Here is a 23806-nt window from a genome sequence, read left to right as displayed (position 1 = left end):
CAGCTGTTAACAGGGCTTCCAAAAAGAAGCTTTGCACAAGCCACCCTGCTTAGCAAGTCTCCTTCATCCTCTAGCTCCTAATCAAGGATCTGGAGTTATACAGGGTCCCCCCGGTTACGTCCACAGAGTGGCTGCTGGCTGGTGGAGCGGACAGGCAAAGACTAGTCATGATGCCAGCTCAAAGCCAAGAAGTCAAGGTCAGGGACAAAATCATAAGACAGTCTTGTAGTCAGAAATACAAGCGAAAGTCAGGAACCAACAACCAGGAGATACAGAGCTAAACAAAGCCGGAGACAAGTGTCAGTAACCACTTATAACTGGCAGCTTGCAGCAAGCGGCTAGGGGTTTACAAAGGATGTGGCCGTGTCACAGTGATGTATTTAACCATACCTTTATTACAACTGATATTGCAATGTGTTGAAAAATAATAAACCTACAATGATAATAATAATTTATTTCTATAGCTCCAACATATTCTGCAGCACTTTACAATTCAGAGGACACCTGTACAGACAATATCAGACATTACAGAGTAACACATAGCTCAATGTATACCAAGATGAGTGAGGGTCCTACTCGCACGCTTACAATCTATGAGCAAAGAGGGGAAACACAAAAGGTAAAAAGAAAGTGCTCGTTGTGTAAGGTGCAGCCACATATCGCTGAATGAACCGATCACCAACCGGTATCTTTACAAGTGCAGGTAAAGAAAGTGCTACTGAGTGACCAGAAGGGAGAACAGGGGATAGTTAGATTACTGAGGTGATAAGCTAGTCTACAGAAATGTGCTTTTAGGGCACACTTGAAACTGTGGATACTATGAATTAACCAAATTGTCTGGGGTAGTGCATTCCAGCAAACTGGTGTAGCATGAGAAAAGTCCTGAAGACAGGACTGGAAAATTAAGATTTACAGATGGTGTCGCCTACTTTTTTGCAAGAGTACTCCAGTCCCTCCCGGTAATAATTTTATGTATGCCAGATATTTTTGTGCCATTTACAAAACATGCGACTAAAAAAAAATAAATAAATAAAAAAAAAAATGAAAGACCGCAATAAAACCCATGAGCTTCAAGAACTGTGAGCACAATTTTGAACAATTTAGCGCAAAAAATGCCAAAAGACAAAAAGAAGAATGATTTAAAATAAATATAAAAAATACTGCAAATACTGAATGGCCAAAGACTGGTATTATTTGGGCAGTTCAACTTCTATAACACGAGCCACAGAGTTACGCTTTTGTGCACCGTGACTAGCAGAGAATTGAGAAGGTTTCTATTATGCAACTTTCATTGTCGTTGCTGACTACCACGAAGTTTCATTGACTATAAAGATGATGATTGACCTCATATTGCTGAGTGAAAGTGATGTTCAGAGGATGTGGTTATTTTTGCCAGATGTGTTTGTGATGTTTGTGAAGCATGTCAGCACACGTAAGGTGTTTCCTTTTTGTTGTAATATTTGTATGTGTATTATAAGCCTTATTAAGACCCATTTCAGCTGACAAGTCAATGCTTAAAGGGGTATTCCAGCTACTTTTATGGATAATGAAGTTGTTCAAGTTAAAGGGAATCTGTCAGCAGGTTTTTGTTATGCAATCTGGATACAACATGCTGTAGGGGTTAAAACACAGATTTCAGTGATGTCTCTCTTATCAAGCCCTTAGTTTTGTTTGCTTGCAATGATTGTTTTAGCACCAGGAGCTTATCACTGCTGGACACAGCAGCACCAGCCTCCTGGTCGGGCAACACCCGCTGCTGAGTTGAGCACCTCACTGTCTATGGACATTGTATATACAGAGCCTGGTGTGGGCGGGGCTAGCTTCTTCAGCTCTGCTGTATTACTACATCTAAAAGCTCTGATTGTGTGAGAACGGCTGCACCCAGTAATCGAAGTGATACGTGATACATCATTGGATTCAGTTTCACTTTGCCTACATCAGGCTGCTCTCAGATGAGGTAGCAAAAACCTGCTGATAGATTCCCTTTAAAGAGAACCTAACACATTCTGCCAATCCACGAGCAGCATATCTCAGACACTGGCTGTATGATCTCAGCTATGTATGTGTCACGCACAATGTAGGAAAGTGCTACACGAAGGGATGAGGGGAAGGGGGCCCAGACACTAGGGAAAGGGGAAAGTGGAGACTTCCTAGGCTGATCTGCAATCACTTTATCTCCCCTACCATCCCTATATTGGGGGTGGGGTGAGCACTAGCCGATCCCCACTGACAACTAAAGACAACAAGGGAGACAAACACAGGGGGAAGTAGCTTAGCTTGAGTCAACTTCAGAGAGATGGCACACACGTCCTCTTAGCACCAGAGAGGAAGTAAGAACTGCACTTGCTCCAAGCCTTCACAAGGGGTCATGTGAATATCACTGGCACCTCCCTCTAGCAACAGAAGGTATTTAAACACTTAGCCTGGGTGTCAATTAGCCGGAGGGAGGTAGGCGCTGGGTCCTAGACAGATCTAAGGTGTCTGTAATGCCAACCGAGGAGATCTTCTGCAACCAACTGCAGGGCGACTGTCTGTCACATCTGACACACTCGTGACAGTATGTTTGCGTTTCAGAGAAAAACAATTTTAAAATCTGCTGAAATTTAAACTTTCTGTATTAGTTCTAACAGTTTTTGATCTTAAGTTTATTATTCTTGCTGACATTCAATAGAAACCTTCACCCACTACTGTTTGGGGATGAAAATCTCACCTGGTTATGTGATGTACAACCTGGTGCAGGACTGATTCCGGAGGTATGTGTATTAAAGTTGTCATGTAACTATGTGCAATTCATGACGGGATCCAGCCAGAAGCCGTCTGAAAAAGTTGTTGTGTGCACATACCCTTAGTGAGCAGACCTGACGAGCTGTTTTACCATGTTTCTGTATATTATTTTATTTTCATCACTTAAAAGGAATCTGTCATCAGGTTTTTGCTACCCCATCTGACAGCAGCATGAGGTAGGGGTAGTGATTCGGATTCCAGAGATTTATCATTATTGGGGCTGCTTGCTGCAGTTTTGATTAAAAATTGTTTTATCTGGTACAGATCTACCAGTTCTCTGAATGCTGAGCTCCCTATAACCCTACCCCACCACTGATTGGCTGCTGTGTACACTGTGCATAGGCAGAAAGCTGCAAATTAGTGCTAGGGGTGGAGATATACAGAGCTCACGAATGTGGAGGACTGCTTGGTAGCAGGTTTCAGTCCTCTAATGATAATATCCTACTGCTAAAACAGTGATTTTCTCAAAACTACAACAGGCAGCTCAGCAAGTGACACATCACTGGAATCAGGATATTTGCCCCCTAAATTATGCTGCTCTCAGATGGGGTAGCAAAAACCGGGTGACAGATTACCTCTAATGCAAAATCACATACATCCTGATGGGATGTAACTTGCTGCATCAATATGTGCATGACTGAGGAGGCGTGGGTCACAGGGACCGGGGAGGCGCAGGTTGCGGGACCACTGCAGCTAGTGATTGGCTGCAGTCATTAGCAGTTTTGTGTCATTTCTTTGTTAGTTTGTTACAAATGTAAATAAAATAAAAGTAAATGTCCCTTCTCACAGCAGAGCGCAGATATACCGGCGACAGAACACGTCCTGCGCAGGGGAGCTGCGTACACTCCGCTGCAGGTCGGGTGGGGGCGTCAGTGACCCCGTTTCTCATGCGCATGTCAGTCACACACACTAGGCGGAGATGGTGGGAGGGTCCCGGCTGCCGCTTGAACGTAGAGAGTTGGCGCCAAGTGCGGGGTGCAGGGGACCGGCAGTGGCGGGAGAGGAGAGCGCAGCTCCCGGTCATGGTGAGTGCAGGCCGCCCGCCCGCCCGCTCTGGGTGCGGTGCACTGGATGGAGGTGGCGGATTACCCGGCCGCGCTGTGTGCTCGGGCCCGGGGAAGAGCCGCGTGTCCGTGCACAGGTGTCATACACCAGAGCGGAGAGCTCGGCACACGTGACCCTGGTTGCAGCACAGGTGTCCGAGCCTCATAGCAGTGATGTCATTGTCTCCCCGGCCGCATACTGGTACTTGTAGTCCCACACTCATGCTGCGTGCTCGCGGGGAGACGCTCATTGGTCAGCTCAGTCTGTCATCTGCGTGAACGCTCCTCTCCACGCTCATTGGCTGTACGCGATGACCACGTGACGTCAGATGTAAACAGCTTCTACTTTTTTTTTAATAACTAGTCAACCAAACTTTATTAGGTCGTTTGTCTCTTGTGTCAGATGATGGTGGCAGCAGCTAAAGATGGTAACTATTGCTCCAGGCCTCCAGCACTAATGTATCTCAGGGCTTTGTAGTATAGAGTGGTAGATAATGGCAGCCTGGTCCATAATGCAGAGCTCTGGGCTGACACAGGACCTGGGGGTCTCCCTAGCATGCATGCTTATCTGTATCTAGGAAAGCAGGGTGACCACCATAATGGCGCCATTACATTCCCACCACATAGGTCATACATGTGTAATGGACTGTTGCAAAACTGCCAGGTCTTGTAGCAGGACAAGAGCAGTGCGGGGAGTATCCTTCCATGGCTGCTGGGAGGATTCGGGCTCTTCCCTACACTAATGATACAGAGTGACTTCAAGGGGTGTTTCAGCCTACATCCATCTTCACTGATCCCCTAGTTAGCTGGGTGTGCTCACCGGTAACTATAGCAGGTGCAGGGGTTGCCGTCACACATGGGCCCAGGAGCCTGTGGGGCCCTTTGTCCTATACAACAAGACCAATGCTAGTGTGGATCCCCGATGGCTCGGGGTCTTGTTGGAGATTTTGCACAGGAGCCACAAGTTTCAGATTACCAAGACCCACAGCAGGAGTAGTGGAATGACGCTGCTGGTGCGTCCTGAGGGCACTGCAGTAACGAGCGCTGCTCTGGGCAGTTTTTGTCAGGACAATAGACTTTGCAGTGGAGGGCGGATCTGCATCCAGTTACTACTTCCATATCCTCACTGCCAAAGTCTTACAGATGGGCACAACCGCCGAGCTGGCGATCACTGGTTGGACCCATTGATCCAAAAAAAAAAAATCATCCCCATAATGTATGATAGGCTAGACTCCCAGCCATGGAGAACGGCTGTGCTTTCACTGCTGTTCTGCAAAGCATTGCGGTTGCCACATCCTGATGAAGACTGCACGTGGAGGTGCCATTTACAAGTGCGGATCTTGCCATTATAGGAACATTTCACCAGTTAGCCGTATATATCATGGTGTTCCTGCTACTCCTAGATACGAGCCCGGGGATGGTGCCGGTTCAGTTACCGCTGAGTATATATAAAGGTGTCTGTAACCGCGCCTCCGGCCCTGACTGACACTCGCTCTGCATTGGGGCCGGCTGTCAGTCAGGGCCAGGGGCTTGGTTACAGCCGCTGTTCTGTACACTCAGCGGTGACTGAACCCAGAATGTTGCTGGGGGAATAAGTTCATTTTCTCTCTGCTGCATTCGGCTGCATAATAATACTATTAACCTGCAGGTTAATAGTGCTTTTTCTGGTGACAGGTTCCCTTTAATCCAGAGAAAATTTTGGGAAAGGGTCCCTTTAAAACTACACTGCTCAAAAAAATAAAGGGAACACTCAAATAACACATCTTAGATCTGAATGAATGAAATATTCTCATTGAATACTTTGTTCTGTACAAAGTTGAATGTGCTGACAACAAAATCACACACAAAATCATCAATGGAAATCAAATTTATTAACCAATGGAGGCCTGGATTTGGAGTCACCCCCAAAATTAAAGTGGAAAAAACACACTACAGGCCGATCCAACTTTGATTTACTGCCCTTAAAACAAGTCAAAATGAGGCTCATTATTGTGTGTGGCCTCCACGTGCCTGTATGACCTCCCTACAACGCCTGGGCATGCTCCTGATGAGGTTGCAGATGGTCTCCTGTGGGATCTCCTCCCAGACCTGGACTAAAGCATCCACCAACTCCTGGACAGTCTGTGGTGCAACGTGACGTTGGTGGATGGAGCGAGACATGATGTCCCAGATGTGCTCAATCGTATTCAGGTCTGGGGAACGGGCGGGCCAGTCCATAGCTTCAATGCCTTCATCTTGCAGGAACTGCTGACACACTCCAGCCACATGAGGTCTGGCATTGTCCTTTATTAGGAGGAACCCAGGGCCAACCGCACCAGCATATGGTCTCACAGTGGGTCTGAGGATCTCATCTCGGTACCTAATGGCAGTCAGGCTACCTCTGGCGAGCACATGGAGGGCTGTGCAGCCCTCCAAAGAAATGCCACACCACACTAATACTGACCCACTGCCAAACCGAATGATGTTGCAGGCAGAAGATCGCTCTCCACGGCGTCTCCAGACTCTGTCACTTCTGTCACGTGCTCAGTGTGAACTGCTTTCATCTGTGAAGAGCACAGGGCGCCTGGATAAGCTGCACTACCTGAGCAACTTATGTGGGTTGTAGAGTCCTTCTCATGCTACCACAAGTGTGAAAGCACAACCAACATTCAAAAGTGACCAAAACTTCAGCCAGAAAGCATTGGTACTGAGATGTGGTCTGTGGTCCCCACCTGCAGAACCACTCCTTTATTGAGGGTGTCTTGATAATTGCCAATAATTTCCATCTATTGTCTATTCCATTTGCACAACAGCATGTGAAATTGATTGTCAATCAGTGTTGCTTCCTAAGTGGACAGTTTGATTTCACAGAAGTTTGATTTACTTGGAGTTATATTCTGTTGTTTAAGTGTTCCCTTTATTTTTTTGAGCAGTGTACAAACCTCTTAAGGCTGAATTCACACACTTGTTTTTCTCATCCATGTGTTCTCCATTTTTAAGACTGGCAGCACACTAACCCATATTTTTTTATTTTTTTGGAGCCTTTCTCGCATACATTTATTTTTGGTTAAACTCAGCATGTCCTATTTTCATCTGCATTTGCAGATCGGTCATGCAAGTCTATGGGGGATCCATCAAAAACGGATGAAAAGCAGAAGACATCCATTTTTTCAGCCATTTTACCTGATCTATTGCTGAATGTCCATGGAGAAAAAAAAAAAGTTGAGGCCCATTTACCTTTTTTAATTTTAAAACTGATGAGAAAAGAAAAGGTAATAAAAAAAAAAAAAAAGGATAATGGATGTTTGAAGTTAGCCGTAGGATGAAAGTAGGAAAAATGTTCCTACTAGATATTTGTTTTTACAGGGGATTTCTGGGCTGAGCATGAATTTCTGTAATCACTCCCATATTACTGCAGAATGCCAAATGTCGACAGTCTGCATTAGGCTATGTGCCCACGATGCAGAAATGCTCAGGATTTTTTCCTGAGCGTTTCTGCATCTCCCTGGCAGAAAAAAACGCATGCGGATTGTACATGCGTTTTCCTGCCAGGGACATGTGGAAATGGAGCGTTATTCACTGACATTTCCGCATGCGGATTGACAAGCGCTTTCCAAGCGATTAGCATCACTGGCAAAGTGCTTGTGACAACTAGGTCACACTATATAAATCCATGCAAACTGCATGGATTTATATAGTGTGACCCGAGAGAGTGGTAAAAATAAAAAATTAAGGTATACTTGCCCTCCGATGGTCCCCGGTGTCCTGCTCACTCCGTTCCCCCTTGCCGACAGCGGTGGATTGAAAGACCTGCCGACGTCAGCGTCGCGTGACCCGTCACATGACTCTGACGTCAACGCAGGTCCTTCAATCCACTGTGAAGTGCCGGGAAGCAAAGAGGAGCGCATCGCGGGCCGCCGGAAGGTAAATATATATTTATTTTTTATTTTATTCTTTTTTTTACAGATTTTTAATGGTATCTGGGTGTGGATGAGAGTCTCCTCTCCTCCACACCTGGGTACCATCCGCACATTAGAACGCTTGGATTACGCATCTACATATACAGTGATGCGTAATCCATGCGGTCTAATGCAAGTCAATGGCGGCGAAGACGCAGCACTTCCGCAAAATAATTGGTAGTGCTGCGTTTTTTTCCCGCAATGATAATCCGCAGCGGAAATTTCCGCAGCATGTGCACAGCACATGCGGATTATCATTGGGGAACATTGCTGCCCTTCTACCATGCGTTTTTAATGCTTTTCCGCAGCTGCAAAAACGCTGCAGAAACGCATTAAAAACGCATCATGGGCACACAGCCTTATGCACACTGTTAGGATTGCCAACTTCAGTGAACTGTCACATGGCTCCATATATGTGATATGCAAACTTATGGTCACATGCTAATTAGCTTTTCATACTTATTATTATTCATTATTATAGCACCATTTATTCCATTACATGTGAAAAGGGGTATACATAATAATAAAAAAAAAAAAAAAAAAAAAAAAAGTAAAATAATATTAAACAATGCATCTCAGACTGGTACAGGAGGAGCGAGGACCCTGCCCGCGAGGGCTCACAGTCTACAAGGGATAAGTGAGGATACAGTAGGTGAGGGTAGAGCTGGTCGTGCAGCGATATGATGGAGCGATGGTTACTGCATGTTGTAGGCTTGTCGGAATAGGTGGGTCTTCAGGTTCCTTTTGAAGGTTTCTACGGTAGGCGAGAATCTGATGTGTTGGAGTAGAGAGTTCCAGAGTAGGGGGGATGCACGGGAGAAATCTTGTAAGCGATTGTGGGAAGAGGAGATAAGAGGGGAGTAGAGAAGGAGATCTTGTGAGGATCGGAGGTTGCGTGCGGGTATGTAACGGGAGACTAGGTCAGAGATATATGGAGGAGACAGGTTGTGGATGGCTTTGTATGCCATGGTTAGGGTTTTGAACTGGAGTCTCTGGGCAATGGGGAGCCAGTGAAGGGATTTACAGATACTTGAGGTCACATGCTAACTAGCTTTTCATTCTTTTTTTTTTTTTTTTTTTTTTAATTCATTTTTCTTTTACATTTAAGGATATTCGGAAGTTTTTTGGAGTCACCCCAGTTGCCAAGAAATCCACTAATGAGAAAGACAAAAAAGAGAACGTGAAAAGTTCTCATGGAGCTACTACACATAAGAAATCGAAAGACAGTAAGGTAAGTTGTAATCTTTATTTCATGATTGAACGAGGAGGGTGCAGTTACCAACTCTGATTTCACATTTGCTAAAAATGTCTAGTTATATTTAGCAGTCCCAATTAAAAGCTTGCAAATTGTTCTCCATTGTCCAAGTCATAACTTTTTTTAATCTGTCCATAGGCTTTTCCGTACGAGGATTTTTTTTTTTTCCCTGACGAGTCGTAGTTTTGAATGACTCCATTTATTTTAACATACAATGTACTGAAAACTGGTGGAGAAGTAAAATTGAAAGTCTGGTAAAATGATAACCCCTTCCTCCCCCCACAATTCTGCCTTTTACTTTTTGGGTTTTATTTTTACCATGCTCACCGTGTAGTAAGAATGACCTGGCAGCATGATTCTCTAGGTCAGTATGGCCCCTGACTTCAATGGCAACCCATTGATTCCCTCATTGCAATGTGGGGAGGGCCATTGGGTGCATGAATCGACATGTCTGGGGTATCGCCCCAGTGATTGGAGCTAGCTTTGGTCGCTGCATTTAGCATTAGGTGCTGGCTGTATAACACAGCCAGCACTCGACAAGTGGAGTGGGCACAGCTTCTGTACCCTCTCTATGCATTGCATACATACTGATAGGGAGTTTAGATTGTGAGCCCCAATGGGGACAGTGATCATATTGTCTGTAAAGTGCTGTGGAATTAATGGTGCTATATAAGTGAGCAAAATAAATAAATAAATATGTATGGCGGACTTAGAAAGGGGGTTAAGAAGGAGTGATGCATAAGAGACTATCTCTGCTAGAATGGGGCCACAGCTGATTTTGCCAGAAAAGCTGCGTCCAGACTAATACATTTCATTCAATGACTTCGGCGGGGAACATTTATTATATCTGGCTATTCGAATGAGTGCTGGTCCCCTGACCGGTCATGGCTACTATCTGACTTCTCCAGATTATTCCTGACTCCTAAAGGTTTGTTAAGGTCACACTAATCCTACAGATAAGGGAAAAAAAAGGATAAAAGAATATCTTTGACCTCCTCAGTGTTTTCCCTCCTAGTAACAATTTATAATTTGGACTCCTGGCCACGTGACATATATAGCGAAGGATGTTTACCGCAAAATAACTAAAATTGATATGTGTGTAGCGCCCCGAGGGCTCGGCCGCTTTAGGGGTATTGCACCTCACCCAGAGGTGTGCTATTCCACTCCTGGGTAAGGATAGAGTGTGGAATAGGGCTCGGTAGGCTGCATGCATCACACACACCCCATTTCCGGGGGACAGCTCAACGGTGCTCCCACGAGACATAAGTGCAGGCACGACAGCATCTGTCCCTGGCTGGAGTGGGGAGGGGGAAGCACACCCAGTGATGTAGGAGCAGATAGGGGTTGGGTTTCTGGGCATAGGTAGGAGCCCATTGGTTGCAAGTCACCTGGGCTCATACACAGAGAGGGAGTTATATAAGGTGGGCACCATCTTAGTTCTGAGAGTAGAAGAAGTGAGTTCAGCCAGGAGGGCTGACAGGGAGCTGTGGCTCAGCCAGGGCCCAGCTCCACGAGACAGGCCTGGAGTGAAGGCCAGAGCCAGAGGAGAAGGACAGTAACAGCAAGGAACAGAAAGGAAAGAAAGGAACAGAACACCAAGAGAGGCCCAGAGACACGAAGGCAGAAGGAACCCCAAAGGCCCAGGAGATTGCGGGTGACGGGTTGGCAGAACAGGGTACCGGATCCCAAGTTGGTGGAGGCGACTAATCCTCAGCCAAGGACCGGCGGTCGTGATCACATCTTGGTGCAACCCCTCACTAAACCTACTAGAAAGGCACACCACATAGAGTCAGGGCAGTGAGCACGAAGCCCTCCCAAGAGAAGACCCGAGGCAGCTGGACAGACGTAGTGTCACTGGTGGGGCACGGCCAGAGAAAGGAATAGAAGGGAGTCCTGGGCCACACTCTGGAATTTCCTGGTGGTTGACCGAGTCCCTTGCCTGGTGGACGCAGCACGGCTCGGGCGGTCCCACCTGCGCACAAGTGACCTGGATGAGAACTGTGAGTAAAGCATTTGAACTGCAACACCTTGTCTCTGTGCTTTCTCACCGCGTCAGCACTACTAGTACTGGGACCCCCGCACCATCACTTCCATCCTCTACTACACTGCCCTGGGGCTGCACTCCTCCCGTGGGGAGTCACACTACCTAATCTGCATATACTATCAGCCCCAGCGGTCTGCCTTGCAGCGGCGGTCCGCACTGACCGCAATCCACGGGTGGCGTAGTCGGACATTAAATCAGAAAAACCCCATAAATAGATTGCCACTGGTTTGACCACCCTGAGCCACGGGACCGGGTCATCGCCACGGAGACTACAGACCCCAGAGAACCGGTTCCGGGTAACTCACGCAAGTACGCACACGCGGCCCAGGGGGCGAGTCATGTGCAATTTTCAAGAACTAAATCCATTGTTGAGCACTTATAGTGCAGGGTGCGCGGCCTATTTGTTCTCATTTCTGTTTTTTTTTTTCCTTTTGAAGAGTTCCAGCAGCGATGATCAGCTGAAGAAGAAGCAGCAGAGTAACAAGAAGAAGAGGATAATCTATGATTCAGGTATCTCATTGGTCTTCATTCTCACTCTCTGTGGTGCTCTGTAGATCCCCTGGCACATGTCTGCTTTCATGCTCGTGTTCTGGCCTATTGGTGAGATATCATACGGGCATCACACTCGCCAATCGCCGCATGCTTGCTCAGGTGGCAACACTGGAAAAGGTATCAATGTGGTGGCCATTGATTGACCTGATTTTCTATCGAATCATTCCTAATATACTACAAAGCCAACGATCTGCGACAATCAGCAAGTCCTACATGACAAGTGCATACACAGCAGCCAAAGACCAGCGACAGTCAGCAAGTCCTACATGACAAGTGCATACACAGCAGCCAAAGACCAGCGACAGTCAGCAAGTCCTACATGACAAGTGCATGCACAGGGTTTTTAAAAAAAAATAAAAAAAAATGTATATATATATTTTTTTCATAGTTAGGGCCGTTTAATTTTCTTTTACTATTATTTTCCATCCCAAGAATTGGTTGAAGCTATTATAATGATTTTCTTGGTACATGCTTAATGATCTGTCACTAGATTTCACAATGCAAAGATTTCTAATTAGACCTCAAAACCTGGTGTACTTACTGTGAAAATCCATGTCCCTCCTCCCTACTGACTGCCAGCTGCAGCTTGTACTGAGCGGTATGAGATCTCAACAGGCAGGAGGGACTCTGAGGAGCGGTCAGACAGGCTAGGTGGGCAGAGAACGAGTTACTTTCTCATTGAATTATTCAGCCATTCTGACATGAATTAAAAAAAAAGAAGAAGTAAATACACCAGCCTCATCAGGTTTGATAGATCTGCTTATTAATGTAATGGAGACAGATGCTAAAAAGGAGTAATATGATTTTAGGTACCTTCCTGATACCAGATTCATAGGAGTCATGGGAATTACTGAAAAGGCCATGGGCGACAAACATTTGCCATCATGCTTTGAAAGTTACATTGTAAGGCTATGTGCCCACGATGCAGAAATGCTCCGGATTTTTCCTGAGCGTTTTTTCATCTCCCTGACAGAAAAAACGCATGCGGATTTTACATGCGTTTTTTCAGCCAGGGACAAGCGTTCGGCACGCGTTTTGCACATTCGATTTTGCATGCGGGTTGTCAAGCGCTTTCCAAGTGATTTTAGCATCACTTGGAAAAGTGCTTGACAACTTGGTCATACTATATAAATCCATGCAACCGGCATGGATTTTATATAGTGTGACCAAGTTCGTTAAAAAAAAAGAATAAAAATGGTAAAAAAACAAAACAAAAAAACATTACACTCACCTTCCGATGGCCCCCGGTCTCCTTCTCCGGTCTTCCCGGTGTCTCGCGGTGGTATAAAAGGACCTTCCATGACGTCATTTAGTCATGTGACAGGTCAGGCGACCGCCGACGTCAGCGGTCATGTGACCGGTCACATGACTGAATGACGTCATGGAAGGTCCTTTTACTCCATCGTGAGCCACCGGGGAGCCAAGACCGGATAGAAGACTGGGGGCCATCAGAAGGTGAGTGTAATGTGTTTTTTTTAATTTTCAATTCTTTTTTTTTTTTTTTTTACGGGTACTTTGGTACCAGAGTCTGGAGGAGAGTCTCCTCTTCTCCAGACCCGGGTACCATCCGCACATTGAATCGCTTAATATCTGCATGTGCACATGTAGTCATGCGGATATTAAGCGATTCAATGTAAGTCTATGGCGGCCAAATCGCAGCGATTCCGCAAAATAATTGGTAGTGCTGCAGATTTTTCCTCAATGATAATCCGCAGCGGAAATTTCCGCAGCATGTGCACAGCACATGCGGATTATCATTGGGGAACATGGCAGACCTACTAACAAGTGTTTTTTAAGCGTTTCTGCGGCGGAATTGCCGCTGCGGAAACGCTTAAAAAACGCATAGTGGGCACACAGCCTTACACAAGAAGCCATGATGTATAAATTATAGTAATCATGGTGTATATTTTTCTTTTTTTCGAATCTGATTGGTTGTTTCTTTTTCAGATTCAGAAGAAGACACGCCAGTAGTAAAAAGATCAAAAAGGCCACGGGAAGTATCGCCACCAATTTTTAAGCCACTTAAGGTTAAAAAACCTGATCCCGTTGACTTTGTCTCAGATACAGGTAATGTGGATTCCTGTAAACTGTATTATTGATTTCAGCTGTGTTATTGTTTTGCATCTCGGATCTAGGAAGCTGTAAAACCAGGGCTGTGGAGTCTGTAAGCCAAACCTGCAACTCCGACTCCTCAATTTCCCTTACACCGACTCCACGACTCCGACTCCCACATATATTGCTTATATTTAAGTGAAAAATTTATTGTAGTACAATGTGAACATCAGACATTTAATCATTTTTATGATACAATAATCAAGATATTTAGATAGAATATCATGAGGGATAGCTGGAGGGGATAGCTGAATGGATGGATAGATGGAGGGATAGTGTGTGATAGACAGATGACAGCTACAGACATCAAATAGTACATTGCACATATCGCACATATAGTTCACACACATTGTACAGAGAGCACATACTAATCGCCTACAATATTAGCATTAGTTACCTTCCGTGACAGAGATGAGCAGTGGTACTTTCACTTTCTCCACCTCGGGGCCCAGGAATTGGATCCTGTGCAGGGCTGGCACCCCTCCCTCTCCTCTCTCTGGTGAAGACGGCAGGAGACAGGACAGAGGACGGGAGATTGCCCCCTGCAGTCTGGAGCCAGTGCAGGACGGGAGCACTGCAGCATACAAGTGAGTTTTAATAGGTGCGTGCCCCTGCTTCTAGGGTAAGGGGGGGCGCAGCTGCCCCCCCTGCCCCTCGCTGGCTACGGCCATGATTCACACACAGCGTTTTTGCGGATCCGTTTTTTGCAGTAAAATGCAGTGTCTCTGGGCATCCCAGCAAAGTCAATGGGTTTCAAGATATGACATTCAGACACATCGTTTTGTGAGGATCCGTTTTTGGGCTCAAAAACGGATACTCACAAAAAATGAGCATGTCAGTTTGTTAGGCTTTTTTCTAATCTGCTTTTGCTATTGAAAACATTATCTATGAGCTCAAAAACCTTTCAGGTGATGCGGTTTTTTAAAAAGCTGATCTGCTTTTGCGGCTGAAAAACGTATCCTTAAAAAACGCAGCAAAAACGCTGTGTGTGAATGTAGCCTTAGATCAGGAATAGAACAGCCAGTTATAGAACATTTCATAACTTTCCCAAATTCCTATGAACAAATATTCCCCACAAACTGCATTGATGTACTGCACCCAATTTATTATATATTTTAGGAGTCCATTTTATACCGACTCTGACTCCACCAAAATGAGCACCGACTCCGACTCCACAACTCCGACTCCACAGCCCTGTGTAAAACATATATTGTATTATGTCATGGCCAGGGGCATACCTATAAAGTTGTAGGTGCACGGGGGTGCAGTGCCTGAGCGGGGGTAGCCAAGACCCATCTGCCGCATAGGAAGAGACTAGTATTATAAATAGCACATAGCAGGTTAGATGCCCTGTTACAGATTTTGCATTGAGGCCCTGAAGCTTCAAGTTTCGCCCCTGGCCGACCTCATGTGGTGGACATGACAAATTCAATAAACACCAAAGCAAATCCTTGTTTCGTGTACCACCTCCTCAGGTCGTACACTAAGGATAGCAAGGTGTATGTTTTGCCTGGAATATTCTTTTAAACAATCATTTTAATTCACGCACTGTTTACTTAGGACTTGTTCACACGTCGCATTTTTTCAGCTTTTTTCTCCTGTGTTTTTGCTGTGGAAAAAATGCATTGTTTTACAGTATCCTCAAAGTGAATGAAATTTCTGAAATACTGCTTGTTTTTTCCAGGCAGTTTTGAATTTTCAAAGTGTTTTTTTTTCACATCTTTAGCATGACAATTCTTCCTGCATTTTTGCACCGTTTTTTACCCATTCAAAAGAATAGGATAAAAACGCATGCCAAAAAAAGTGCGTATTTTCCGCAGAAAAATCTGCTGCGAATACTTGCGTGTGCACATCCACTTAGGCTACTGTCAGGATTTCTTTTTTGGGATTTCCACAAAGCTGTTGACTTATGAACCCATTGGGCCTTTATGTAGTGAATATCTGTGTCTTGACAATGCCTTTACTTCCAAGCAGCCAATACTATCCATTCTGGAAGGGCAGCTTGTATATTTACTTAAAAACAATTGATTGATGTACTAAGCTTGGCGATGTATTCATGTACTGATGGTGGTTCGGGTGATGTATTTCTGTACTGATGGTGGTTCTGGTGATGTATTCTTGCGCAGTTATTGGATTTGATCCTGTACACATGTAACAATCCATAACTTATAAAATTACGTGATACATGGTGTAGGGTTTCTGCTCGGTTGTGGTTTGAGGTAGGCACAGGAAGCGGTTTCAGTAAAACGTCCAGGCTGGTTTATTAAAACTCCAAAACTCAAAAAAATCTCAGGATAACAAAACAAAAACCGCTTTTTTTGGTACAAAATGAAAACCTAAAGTAAATAGTCCATACAGTAGTGCGGGTTCGCCCGCTCAGGTTAGTGTCCAGCTCTTTAGTCTGTATAGCAAAGAAAAACACTGGAGGTCTCCACACCTCCACTCACAATTGTCCCCTCGGCATACTGCCTTCCCATGCTGCCCTAATATCTATTCTACTCAGCACAATACACCCAGTCTCTGTCCTGTGCCACCTCGCACTTTTACACCAACATACTGTCCCCTCGCACTATTCCCCTCAATAGTCTCTTTGCACATTTTCGCCCTCCTTCTTCATACTGTCCTCACAGTCCCCACTCCTCAGTCTCCCATACTGTCTTCTCATACATCCCCACTCCCTATACAGTCTCCGCACCCCCCTCCGCTCCTCATACGGTTTCCTCACATATTCCACACTCCCTATACTGTCTCCTCCTCACCAATCCCTCCCAGCCCCCTCCCATACTGTGTCTGCACCCCAATCCACACCTCTTCTCATACTGTGTCCACACCACTCTCTCCCCTTCATACTGTGTCCGCACCAATTCTCCACCTCGCACCTCATACTATGTCCACACCAATCCCCCTCCAGCTACTCATTCTGTATCCACAGTATTACTCCCGCCCCCACTCCTCATACTGTGCCCGCTCCAATCCCTTCCACGCTCCTCATACTGTGTCTGTACCAATGCCCCCTCTCCTCATACTGTCCTTGCTAATACCCCCCCCCACTCCTCATAGTGTGTCTGCAACAATCCCCTCCCTATTTAGTGTTTCCGCACAAAATTCCCCCCTTACTCCTCACACTGTGTCCACACACAATCCTCTGAACCGCCTTCCTCCTCCCCCCCACCAATTACAATAAATCTTTGGTCTCTTCAGCTCCAGGTGAGTAATTACCAGACTGCTGTTCACCACACCGCTGGAGAGGGACGTCAGCAACGTGATCAGATTACCTGGTTATGCTGCTGATGTCGCCGTGCTGGCATTCAGGGCTTCAATTGTATTCACATCTGAGAAACGCGAGTACAACTGATTTGCTTCTCTGACTCCGCTTGACAGTCGGCACAGAGAGCAGCCGACTCCCACTCCGGGGGAACGGCAAAATGCAATCGCTGGGGAGATGTCGGACCGCCGCATCAGGCTGCTCGACAGCGCCCCTCTGCTAGCAGCGCCCAGGGCAAAGGGGTTGTTCAGGACTAAATTATTGATGATCAATTCATGTGATAGGTCATCAATATGTGATTGGTGGGTGTCTTGACGCCTCTGGACCGTGGGGGGCCGGATGTCTGACCTCTACTGATCATATCGTTTAGCGCTAGACAACCCATTTAAGTTGTATTTACCATAATAAGAGTAGACGGGATTCCTAGAAGACCCATCATAGGCTTGTCGGTTTAGATGGCTTATAGTAGAATTGTTTTTTTTCTTTACTATTGAAGCGCAGGTTAGTTTTTACCCTGTTTGCTAATCACACATATAATTGACACAACCTTCAGTTATGCCGCGGCCTTGGTTACTATTTACACTGGCTGCATATTTGTCTTTTAGACACTGACCCGAGGGAGACGACGTCAATGATCCCTCCTGTAATGCATTCGCTGTGTTGCTTTGTGGTTTATTCGCTATTACCCCAGTCTCTGTAGCTAGAGCAGATGGTATAGTGTGTTCTGCTGCCCAAGCACATGCTGTTGTTGCTGCTCATGTCTGGATGTTGTGGCTTCTTGATGGCAGAGTTTCCTTGCTGTATTGCAATACTTACACCAATGAGCCAAATGTCTGGCAATGACGAGTTCTTGGAATAATAAGGGGCGTCACTGATGGGTTAACATGGCAGCCAGGGGCCTACTGACAGTCACTGTCAACTTGGTCCTCCTATGAAGCCTGAGGCTGGGTGACTCTAGTATTGCAGTGTATGGAGACTAAAAAATAATGGCAAAAAGGTTTCCCCCCTTCCTTGTTCAAAAACCACCCCTCTTCCCCCAATGCAATAAAAAGTGATCAATACTTTATATATAACTCAAAGTGGCGTAGGTAAAAATCTCTGCTCTCCAAAAACAAACCCACATACAGATCCATCGATGGAAAACTGAATTTATTTTTTAACTACCAAAATTATTAAAACCTTATTAAGTTTCGCATGGCTTAAATCATACCGACCTGAAGAATCTGATTTCCAAGTCATTTTTACCAAACAGTAAACATTATAAAAGTAAAGGTGGAATTGCATTTTATTTCACCCCTTTTGGAATTTTTTTTGTCTTGTTTTTCATTACATTATTTTTTGGTAAAATGAATGGTGTCTATCAAAAGTAAAACTCATCTGACAAAAAAACCCCAGCTCTGTTACGACTATGCAGATGGGAAAATAGAAAGCTTACAGCTCCTGGAAGGAGGAATTGCGCCAGTCATTGAAGTTCAGTTGAAGTGGCAAAGATCTCACCTGGAAGTCGCCTGCCTTTTTGACGATTATTTTTTTTTCTTGCCTGATTGCCCCCCCCAGGATAAGTGGCGCCAGAGGTCACAGTGGTAATGTGTCAGCGTGGCTTTAGTTCACATAGGAATGACTGTGAGGGGCTGACACCAGTGGTCAATAAATGTTACAGTTTATTCTCTTTATTAAAAATTCACAAATTCAAGATCTCTGCTTGCTTTCATTTGATGTCGCCTTCACTGCTTTATTCCTTTAGTTAAATGTGAATGCATAAAAATCTTACATCTTTCCTTGGTCACATTATGGTCTTACAAGTGCATAGCTGATAGCAAAGCTCTGCAATGTGCTGAAACTGGAACATCCCTTTTTTTATTTTTTTACTTTTTTTTCATTTTGAAGAACTTTATTATGCAGGGTTGTGTTTTATATGTGTACATTTTTTCCATTGGTGTTGCTGGGTAAACTGTACAGAAAAAAATGCCAGGGTCGGACCTAATGTGTGGCAGGCAGACTTCTGTTCTGCGTGGGCGGTAAGTCCTAACTCTTTTTGTGTATGCATGTTGCTATATTCTGTGTGCGTGTACATACATAGATACATATATATCAAATAGAAAAGTATAGGATGCAGACTTGCATAGTAATGCACTGTGTTCCAAATTATTATGCAAATAATATTTTCTCAGATTTTCCTAAATTACCTATATGAATTGCAGTCATTGTACAAAAACCTTTCAATTGTACTCTAATAGTTATTTGACTGGAAAATTACAAACTGCCTATGATAACAGTATATTTTTTTAAAAAATAAAAAACTCAAACTGTACTCAAAATGCATGTTCCAAATTATTATGCACAGCAGAGTTTTCAACCTTTTCATTTTAATAAAGAACAAAAAAATGGTCATTTTTGAAATTATAAGCATTAGCAGGTTATTACAAACTGAAATCAAACAGTTTTCAACTCAAAACTTTATTCTAGGTGATGTTACATTTGCACATAGGCCTCCTTGTTCGAAAGGAGCTTCTGAACTCTCTCATTCATTGAATTTGTCAGGTTTTGGATGGTTTCTGCTTCAATTGTTTTGCATGAGGACAGAATACCCTCCCAGAGCTGTTGCTTAGATGTGAACTGCCTCCCGCCATCATAGACACTCCTTTTGATGATGCTCCAGAGGTTCTCAATGGGGTAGAGGTCAGGGGAGCATGGGTGCCACACCATAAGTTTGTCCCCTTTTATGCCCATATCAGCCAGTGATGCAGATGTGTTATGTGCAGCATGAGACGAGAGCGTTCAGAAGCTCCTTTCGAACAAGGGGTCCTATGTGCAAATGTAACATCACATTTTTTTGTTCTTTATTAAAATGAAAAGGTTGAAAACTCTGCTGTGCATAATAATTTGGAACATGCATTTTGAGTGCAGTTTGAGTTTTCTATTTTTTTTTAAAAATATACTGTTGTTATAGGCAGTTTGTACGAAAACCTTTCAATTGTACTCTAATAGTTATTTGACTGGAAAATTACAATGACTGCAATTCATATAGGTCATTTGGGAAAATCTGAGAAAATATTATTTGCATAATAATTTGGAACACAGTGTGGTGTGTAGCCTATGCTCCCCAATGCGCGTTTCACTCAGCTTTGTCAGGGGTCATGAAACTTTAAATATTGTAGTATAGTGAGGTGTAGGCAATCCAACAATGACCAGTCTATTACTGCCAGGAGAAAACTGTCGGAATAGCACAGATCAGAAGATTCCCCTGACGCTCATATCTGTAATGTCCAGCTACTGAAGATACCGTGTGTGTGTGTATATCTATCTATCTACAGTTAGGTCCATATATATTTGGACAGAGACAACATTTTTCTAATTTTGGTTCTAGACATTACCACAATGAATTTTAAACAAAACAATTCAGATGCTGTTGAAGTTCAGACTTTCAGCTTTCATTTGTGGGTATCCACATTAAAATTGGATGAAGGGTTTAGGAGTTTCAGCTCCTTAACATGTGCCACCCTGGTTTTAAAGGGACCAAAAGTAATTGGACAGATTAAATAATTGTAAATAAAATGTTCATTTCTAGTACTTGGTTGAAAACCTTTTGTTGGCAATGACTGCCTGAAGTCTTGAACTCATGGACATCACCAGACTCTGTGTTTCCTCCTTTTTGATGCTCTACCTGGCCTTCACTGCGGTGGTTTTCAGTTACTGTTTGTTTGTGGGCCTTTCTGTCTGAAGTTTAGTCTTTAACAAGTGAAATGCATGCTCAATTGGGTTGAGATCAGGTGACTGACTTGGCCATTCCAGAATATTCCACTTCTTTGCTTTAATAAACTCCTGGGTTGCTTTGGCTTTATGTTTTGGGTCATTGTCCATCTGTAGTATGAAACGATGACCAATTAGTTTGGCTGGATCTGAGCACACAGGATGGCTCTGAATACATCAGAATTCATTCGGCTGCTTCTGTCCTGTGTCACATCATCAATAAACACTAGTGACACAGTGCCACTGGCAGCCATGCATGCCCAAGCCATCACACTGCCTCCGCAGTGTTTTACAGATGAGGTGGTATGCTTTGGATCATGAGCTGTACCACGCCTTCGCCATACTTTTCTCTTTCCATCATTCTGGTAGAGGTTGATCTTGGTTTCATCTGTCCAAAGAATGTTCTTCCAGAACTGTGCTGGCTTTTTTAGATGTTTTTTTTTTAGCAAAGTCCAGTCTAGCCTTTTTATTCTTGATGCTTATGAGTGGCTTGCACCGTGCAGTGAACCCTCTGTATTTACTTTCATGCAGTCTTCTCTTTATGGTAGATTTGGATATTGATACGCCTACCTCCTGGAGAGTGTTGTTCACTTGGTTGGCTGTTTTGAAGGGGTTTCTCTTCACCATGGAGATTATTCTGCGATCATCCACCACTGTTGTCTTCCGTGGGCGCCCAGGTCTTTTTGCATTGATGAGTTCACCAGTGCTTTCTTTCTTTCTCAGGATGTACCAAACTGTAGATTTTGCCACTCCTAATATTGTAGCAATTTCTCGGATGGGTTTTTTCTGTTTTTGCAGCTTAAGGATGGCTTGTTTCACCTGCATGGAGAGCTCCTTTGACCTCATGTTTACGTCACAGCAAAGCCTTCCAAATGCAAGCACCACACCTCAAATCAACAGGCCTTTTATCTGCTTAATTGAGAATGACATAACAAAGGGATTGCCCACACCTGTCCATGAAATAGCCTTGGAGTCAATTGTCCAATTACTTTTGGTCCCTTTAAAAACAGGGTGGCACATGTTAAGAAGCTGAAACTCCTAAACCCTTCTTCCAATTTTAATGTGGATACCCTCAAATGAAAGCTGAAAGTCTGAACTTCAACTGCATCGGAATTATTTTGTTTAAAATTCATTGTGGTAATGTCTAGAACCAAAATTAGAAAAATGTCTCTGTCCAAATATATATGGGTGTGTCTGTCTGTCTGTCCGTCCGTTTCTGGCTTTATTTTACCATCCTATTCAGTCGTTCTGTTCAAGTTGGTGTATCGCGAAAAATGTGTCAGCAAGTGCTGAAATCTCTGAAACTTAAACCTTGCTGAATAATGTGTCCAGGAACTGAAGAGCCCAACAAAGCGAAACGTGTCAATTACTGTATGTGATTGCTGAAGGACATTTGGACCCATTACTGTTCTTCATGATGAACCAAGCTTGTTTCCATTTATTGGATCATGTAAATTCCCAGAATACGAGGTACTGGTCCACTGAAGGTCCATTTCTAACTCACAAAACATCTCTTCATGACCAGAAAATTGCGGTTTGATGCACGGTGTCAAGAATATGAATAGTGGGCTCAATTTTCTTCAAATCAACTATGAATACTGACGTTTACCTACACATTAATGTTGAGCGAGCATGCTCGACACTGCTCGGTACTCGCCCGAGCATCTCACTACTCGGGATGCTCGGCGAGCACCGAGCATTTTCGGGTTACTCGGGCGGGAGCTCGGGTCTCCGCCCTGCATGTTTGGCGCTCTTTACAGAGCCAATGAACATGCAGGGATTGCCAGCCAGTCACTGTAGTGCCGCAGCCATGTTGGTTGTGGGCATTACTGTGATTGGCTGGCCGCACAGCGTCACCTCGAGTATTTAAAACCGGGCGCCGCCATCTTGGACACAGTCACTCCGCATCAGACAGTGTAGGGAGAGTGCTGCTGAGCTAAGGAGAGATTTATACTGCGAAATAGTTAGTGTAGTGTCTCTAAAGCCTGCCAAATCAAACAAACAGTCCTTCTGAGGACTAATATCCATCCCAGATATCAGGCAGGCTGTATAGGAGACGCAGTGGTTATACCAGCAAACACTGCATTACAGTCCTATGTGCTGCTGCTGCTCAAATTGCTAGACTTAGCCCCAGGTCTCAGGGGCCAGGAAAGATCCTTTTTTTTTCCATCTAAATCCTTTTTTTTTTTCCCCTCAGTCAGACTGTACAAATACCCGTCTTATTAACCTTTTGGTACCCCCCCCCCCCAAAAAAAAAAAAAATAATTGAGTGTGTCTGTGACTGTTCAGACACAAATATATCTGTTTAAAAGATTCTGGTGTAGGCCAGAGAACTAGAACTGTGGTTTCCATCTTCCACGGTTCTGATCTCCTTTTTATTACTCTTTTGCCATTGATAGTGTGAGTGTAAGCTATTTTACTTCATTTACAATGGGCAAGGTGCGTGGCAAGGGACGTGGAACTGGACGTTCTGGTGATGGTGCGTGCAGAGGACGGGGCCGTGGCCAAGGTGAAAATGTGCCACAACCAACAGCCACATCTTCTCGCTCCCAGTTCTTGACCGAATTACTAGGGAAGCACACAACACCACTATTGCCAACTGATCAGTGTGAACATGTTATTAATTGGATAGCAGATAATACTTCCAGTCACCTGGGCACCACCACCTCCGGTCTGTCTTTCACACGGTCAAGTCTTAGTAGCCGTGAGTCTCGACCGCATACTCCTCCTCACCCTGATGCTCCTTCCTCCCACCATGCCGAGTGTCGTCAGACAGCAACTGATCCCACCCTTGGACACTCTGAAGAGCTGTTCACTGGTCCATTTCCATATTTGTGCCCCTCGCCTGCTCCGCTTGAAGTGGTGGAAGAGGAGATCCCATGTAGCGATGGCCAAATATTTGAACCGCTACGGCCACAGGAAGGCGACGCTGGCAATTTGTCACAAGAGGTGGACGATGACGAGACACAATTGCCACGAAGTGAGGAGGAGGACCGTGGTGTGGAAGAGGAGGAGGTGGTGGATGATCTAGTAACTGACCCAACGTGGCAGGAGGACACGCAG

The 23806-nt window shown here is 44.6% G+C and overlaps 1 protein-coding gene across 4 annotated transcripts in view; it reads left to right on the top strand.

The window, feature by feature from the left end:
- Positions 1–3662: 3662 nt before the first annotated feature.
- Positions 3663–23806, top strand: part of RFC1 (replication factor C subunit 1) — an 83852-nt gene continuing 63708 nt past the window's right edge. The window contains exons 1-5 of one of the 4 annotated variants that reach the window (XM_073645975.1): positions 3663–3809; positions 6912–7078; positions 8874–8996; positions 11502–11574; positions 13564–13683. In XM_073645975.1, coding sequence (XP_073502076.1) covers positions 3704–3809; positions 6912–7078; positions 8874–8996; positions 11502–11574; positions 13564–13683 — 589 coding nt within the window. In that variant the 5' untranslated portion in view covers positions 3663–3703. Of the gene's footprint in view, positions 3810–4109; positions 4256–6911; positions 7079–8873; positions 8997–11501; positions 11575–13563; positions 13684–23806 lie in introns of those variants that run through there. The other 3 variants (XM_073645983.1, XM_073645995.1, XM_073645986.1) reach the window with 3 other exon arrangements.

Source organism: Phyllobates terribilis, unplaced genomic scaffold (assembly GCF_046119375.1).
Source record: "Phyllobates terribilis strain yellow unplaced genomic scaffold, ASM4611937v1 Scaffold_1__5_contigs__length_1240528914, whole genome shotgun sequence".
NCBI classification, from domain to species: domain Eukaryota; kingdom Metazoa; phylum Chordata; class Amphibia; order Anura; family Dendrobatidae; genus Phyllobates; species Phyllobates terribilis.
The sequence above is the reverse complement of the archived record's forward strand: the minus strand, read 5'-3'. Positions and strand labels throughout refer to the sequence as shown.